This window comes from Triticum dicoccoides, chromosome 7A (assembly GCF_002162155.2).
Source record: "Triticum dicoccoides isolate Atlit2015 ecotype Zavitan chromosome 7A, WEW_v2.0, whole genome shotgun sequence".
NCBI lineage: Eukaryota > Viridiplantae > Streptophyta > Magnoliopsida > Poales > Poaceae > Triticum > Triticum dicoccoides.
Window position 1 is genome coordinate 527563973 of NC_041392.1, and position 6119 is coordinate 527570091.

Here is a 6119-nt window from a genome sequence, read left to right on the forward strand (position 1 = left end):
ATCAGAAATATTTTTATGCAAGGTTAACTTTTCGGAATACATTATAATATATTTTGAAAACTTATATTGGTTGATGTCTACTTATTTCCATCTGTATGGTAGATTTTTGGTATATCCAATACATTAAAATAGGACCTAGTTTCAATGATTTTGATGAGAAAAATCCAACAGCGAAATGGTCAAGGATTTAGACACACGATTGAAGAGATAAAACGTTCTAAATAAACGAATCTACGAAAAAAGGAACTTCAAAGTTATGACAAGTAGCACACATGCACTGCGCCACTTGTTAGCGCATGAGAATGTGAGAGTGACCTTTAAAAGGGGTAACTCTAAATAGTGATTTCGCCAAATAGGGATTGGCTATGTATCGGCTGCTTTTTTTTATGACAAATGTATCGGCTATTGCTAGAGCAAAGGAGGAGGTCTCGCCTCAAGGCACCTTCCCCCGTCGTTACTGTTGTGCAGGCCCAAGTAGCACCATCCAGGTTAGTTCATTTTACTTTTACTTTTTTAATTGTGTTCATATTTTCAAAAAGAACATTCCAAAAACTTTAAATTGCATAAAAATGTGAATTCCAAAAGTGTTAATGGAAAATTTTGTTAGTGTAGTTTTAAATTTTTTGATAGCCATAAATAAATGTCAATAGCATTTAAATTTTTTTCACATGTTTCAAAAAATGTATGTGCCATTTGTGAAAAACGTTTGTGTAATTCTAAAAAAAAATTCTATACCATTCAAAAAATATAAGTTACATTTTATAAAAATACTTACGCATTTAAACAGTGACTTATAAAAAATATACACAATATAGAAAAATATTTCCAAGGATTCAAAAAATGTTTCAACGTGTATTTGTTTTTTACATGTATTTGAGAATAAATCTAATACTATATTTGGAAAATGCCAAATATGTTTTAAAAAGTTTTAAATGTTTACAAAAATGTGTATGGAAAAAAGTAGACAGCCAACCATATTTGTTTTAAATGTTAATCATGTATTTACAAAAAGTTGAATGTGTATGGAAAAAATGTTCTTGATATATACATAAAATGTACAATGTGTATAAAAAGTATACAATGTTAAAAAAATAAAAAATAAAAAGAAAGGGAAGAAAAACCAAAGAAAATGGAAGAAAAGAAAAAAAATCAAAGAAACAAAAAAACCAAAGAAACAAAACAGTGAAAGTTATAAGAAAAATACATAGAAAATAAGCTCGAGCCGAATGTGCTCCAGTGTAGGGCCGGCCCACTCGCACACGCCCACGTGAAACCGAGTTGCGTCATGTGGGCAAGAAATAGCCCTTGCGGTTTTTGGCATTGGAAAAACGAACTTGCACACCGAATAACAACCAATCGCCCCTACGAAAGCGAATAACAAAAATAGTATTGATGAAAAATCTCAATTAGCTTAGTTAGATGTTCAGTTTTTGTGTAAAGGTGCCCACCCGTAACACTTGGTGCCTCCATGGGAAAAATCATACCATATTTATAAAGTATAACAGTGGTCAAAAATTTGCTGTAACAACCCTCAAAAACTTGATATACTGAAACAAAATACGACATGTATTTATGAAGGGAGCAAGTATTTTCTTAATCATTTAAAAACACTTACAATTAAGTCGGTGATGTTGCCTACTAATTTTGTATGCCACATAAGTTGAACAATTGCATATATTTGTAAATCATGTGCAACTTTAGTGCAAAGAGTATGTTCCCGGGCAATTGGACATTTCCACACCTCAAGTTTTAACAACTCAAAGCTTAATGCAATTTGATCGACTTTGAAATGATTACCTGTCAGGCAACAAAGGAATAGGAAATCATAAACTTCTTTTTATAATGAAAATAAATGGTCTAAAGAAATGGTTAAAAGTCTGCATTTTGTCACATAAAATGTGTTGATCCTCGGTTAAATGTTGTTTCTTGCCAGAAGTATTGGTTCCGAAAAAACAACTCGGGGAGCTAGTATCATCAATTCAGAATCCCTTAAACCTAAACAAACAAATTCATAACACACGTTAAGAAATAAAATAAAGAAAATTAGGCATCAGGTAGTGGCTAATGCAGGTTGAACTTTAGGTTTGACATTGACAACAAATTTGTTAGTTTAACTTTTCGAGCTTTGTCTCAAGTTCTAGCTAGAAAATTTATAATGTTAATTATAAAACCTTTTCTGTTTCCAGAAATTCAACATATGTCAACAAGTGTCGGTTACCTCGGGGACCACAAGCCTAGGTGCACCCGGTACTTTGAGTTCCATGTGCTCGTGAGTTTGTTCAGAAAAGGTTGTCGAGTGGTTGGATTCTACTATAAGTTAGCAATCCCCACAATTAACAATGATGAAATGCACCTAACCTTCATTTCGAAGGTAACGATGGAGATCATTCCTCTCATGGACATCTTTGGTAAATTCAAATATGGCATGTCATCCAATGAATCTTGTAGGGCTCAGAGTACTTGACTTGGAGCCTTTTGGACGTGGACATGGACGTAGGGAAATACAACTCAATTGATGGGAGGGTGCCAAATGATTTCGCCCCCTAAATACACTCTCACGAGTGTAAGGAGCTTCAAGGAAATAACCATATATTTCCCTAAGAAATTTCACCATGCTCGTGCAAAAATATGAATTTGTTGCACTTTGGTCTTTAATCTGCGATTTTCAGCATGATCCTTTCTCATCGGACTCTATCACATGGACAAGTCACACCTCCAGAATCTACTGCATCGGTCGCGTATGAGTTGCAATATGTGGGCGTTGAGACCCCTTTTGAGGCAGGAAAACTTTATGCACATGTTTCCAAAAGCCCTCTGTTCTTCCGAAGCCACTTCTCTCCTATTATGATTTTGCCTTTTGACTGTTGACCGTCACCTTGAACACTTCATGAAAATTTATACCAACTCAGAAAAATGCAAATAAGATATCAAAATGTTCAGAATAACATCATCTATATGTGCATGCCATTTGTATTCATGACTAAGTGTTGGATAGTCCCCATCTCAATTTGAGCTCATATGATGCCAGCATAAATAGTTAAATCTAAAAAAATTGAAAACAAAAAATTTATGCTCATATGATGCCAGCATGATTTTGTGGTAAACTTTGACAAATGTTTTGAGTTATTGCAAAGTTTCATTAAGGAATGCCATTCATGGAATTCGTGGCAAAAAATTTTTTAGTGTTGTTGCAAAAGGAGTTGTAAAGTTTTCAGTATCAACTGAATTAGTATCCGTGTATATTCATGTCATTTATCCATAAAATTTACATTGGGAAGCAAATGTTTCCATTAAACATGAATGTAGTTTCTACTATTACATAATAAAACAATGTTTCCAAAGCATTTATAAAATGGTACCACAATGTTGAAATATGCAAATGTTTCCATTAAACATGAATGTAGTTTCTACCATTACATAATAAAACAATGTTTCCAAAGCATTTATAAAATGGTACCACAATGTTGAAATAATGCTTCGTTGAAACAAATATTTCATGTTGAAATAATGCTTCCATTGACCAAAGACAAAGTTTCCATGCCATCTTTGCGCTACAGAAACATTTAATTTCCTTTATTTGTTTGTTGGAAGCAAATCGCTAATTTCTGGGAAGCAATAATTTCCGTATTTGTTTATTGGAAGCAATCATGTCTTACCAAAAAAGTAAAATGGAGTTTTTAACGTAATTTTCAGGAAGCATTAATTTCTATATTTAAGCAAATCTTGGCTTACCAAAATGAACTGATACGTTGATGAATGCACGTTTCCCTGGTTGAATCACACGCTTCAAAAGAATTCAATTCTACCAAGGGGGTACTAATCTGATGGAACGCTAGCTATCAGTAGTGTGTTTCCATACTTCTGCGGGGGGTTTTCAAACTCCGTACTGAGTGTATATATGGTGTGAAATATATGTAATATATTATTAATTCAAATATTCATGTTTATACAATAAAATCAAATCTCAGAAAATATACTGCAACCATTTTTTAGTATAACTAGTACTAATACGTTTTTTAAAGCTAAACTAGTAAAAGAAAAGTCGTATATTTTGGCAGAGGTAATAGCTATCATGGATCTTCCATTATAAGCCATACTAGTATTTTATAACCACTGCTATAGTTCAATGTCTTCAAATTGGACTGGCCAGGTTACACTTTCACTTCCTCGAGAGAAGTGGCGGAACGCTCTGCTCGTTTCTGAAGTAGTCGCCGGCGTCCACCTTCCCCTTGGTGATGGCGAGTCTCTCGAAGTTGCCTCCGAAGTAACTCTCACCCCACACCTTGCCGCTGTCGTAGCTCGTGACACCGCCGACCACCGTGTTCTCCCCGATGTCCAGGTCCCGGTAGTTCACGTACGCGCCCCTCGGGCTCTTGCTAACGAACGGCTCCATGAAGTTGTACAGACCGCTGATCCAGTCCGGCCCGTCCGTGCCGTTGCCCGTCCAGAACGCGACGTACTGGATGTTGTAGAGCACGCCGCTCCGGTGAGGGTATGGCGTGTCCGCATCAGCGATGCTGCCGACCCTTCCGCCGTGAGGCTCCAGGATCATGAGCCCCGCGGCGGAGCCGTTGAACCAGGGGAAGATCTTGTCCCACGTGTCCTTTGTGATGGCTTGCTTGACGTAGTCGGACTTGTTCTTGGTGAACGTGCTCAGGCTGGTCGTCCGGTTGAGGAGCGTCTCCACCGGCGTCTTGATGTCGCCGGAGTTGATGTAGACCGTGGACTGCAGCCAGCTCATCTCCCGGCAGTCGGCGCGCGTCATGCCGAGCTCCGGGAACAGGCTGCTCATCGCGCGCACCAGCGCGCTGCAGCCGCCGAGATACAGGGTCTGGAAGAGGGCCTGCTGGTTCTGCACGATCACCCGTATGCTGAGGGCCTCGGGGAGGGCCGGCGCGAGCGTTTGCCATTTGGTCACGGCGCTGGCCGCGCCCTGGTCAATGGTCTTTTGGATGTTGGAGAACGTCACCGTCGACGGGACAGGTACCAGCCTGATCTTCCACGACAGCACGGCGCCGAAGTTCCCGCCGCCGCCGCCGCGGATGGCCCAGAAGAGGTCGCTCCCCATGGCCTCCTTGTCCAGGAGCCTCCCGTTGGCGTCGACCAGCGTGGCGTCGAGGACGTTGTCGATGGAGAGGCCGTACTTGCGCATCATCATGCCCATGCCGCCGCCGCTGAAATGGCCGCCCAGGCCCATGGTCGAGCACACGCCGGCCGGGAACGCGAGCCCGGGCGCCGCCTTCGCGACGGCGTAGTACAGCTCCCCGACCGTCGCGCCCGAGTCCACCCACGCGGTGGCCGCGACGCGGTCGACGCGCACGGCGCGGAGGTTGGCGAGGTCGACCACCGCGAACACCTCGGGGCGCTCGGACCGGTAAGAGAGCCCCTCGTAGTCGTGCCCGCCGCTGCGCACGCGGACGCGCACGTCGTGGCGGCGGCCGCAGAGCACCGCGGCCTGGACGTGGGACGCGTTGGTGGGCGTCACGATGCAGAGCGGCCTCACCGTGGTCGGGGTGAAGAACTTGGGGTTCCGGATCGACGACACCAGGACCGAAGTGAACGACGGCGAGCTCGGCGTGAACACGCGCTCGCTGGGGACGCTCGACGAGAGGCACTGGAGGAAGTCGCCGGAGGCAGCCAAGGACGGGGCGAACACGCAGCAACCGAGGACGCAAAGGGTGAGCAGGAGTGCCATGCGTGTGGAAACCGCCATTGTTGCCGCTCTCGAACAAAATGGCACAGAGCTTATGGTCTTGTTATCAGCTCGTTATATAGCCCATGCGGCCGTGCCGCGTGAGCACGGAGGACGACTCTGGGAAACGTGCGCATTCAGTGCTGTGGTGGACAAGTCATGGTCAGCCCTTTCTGGGTGGCCGTTGTTCAATCGACGGTTGCTTGCATGGGATCTGGCTGGCCTTGATGACCCGTGTTTGATCAGCCCGTTGTCCACACACCGCATATCCCTTTCTTTCAAATCTATTCTATTCTACCCTAAAAAAGATCTATTCTATTCTGTAGTACCTTTCATATTAGTATGATTGCCAAATAATTATTTATCAAATCATGCCCGTAATTTATTACCTACCTAAAGTTTAAGATTTATTTGGTAAAAGTTTATT

At 42.3% G+C, this 6119-nt stretch overlaps 1 protein-coding gene across 1 annotated transcript; it reads right to left on the reverse strand.

Moving 5' to 3' along the window:
* Nucleotides 1–3909: 3909 nt before the first annotated feature.
* Nucleotides 3910–5734, reverse strand: LOC119334603 (berberine bridge enzyme-like 27). Its single transcript, XM_037607137.1, has one exon. It carries the CDS (start codon nucleotides 5711–5713, stop codon nucleotides 4160–4162), a length of 1554 nt encoding a protein of 517 aa, XP_037463034.1. The 5' UTR covers nucleotides 5714–5734; the 3' UTR covers nucleotides 3910–4159.
* Between the last annotated feature and the right edge of the window lie 385 nt (nucleotides 5735–6119).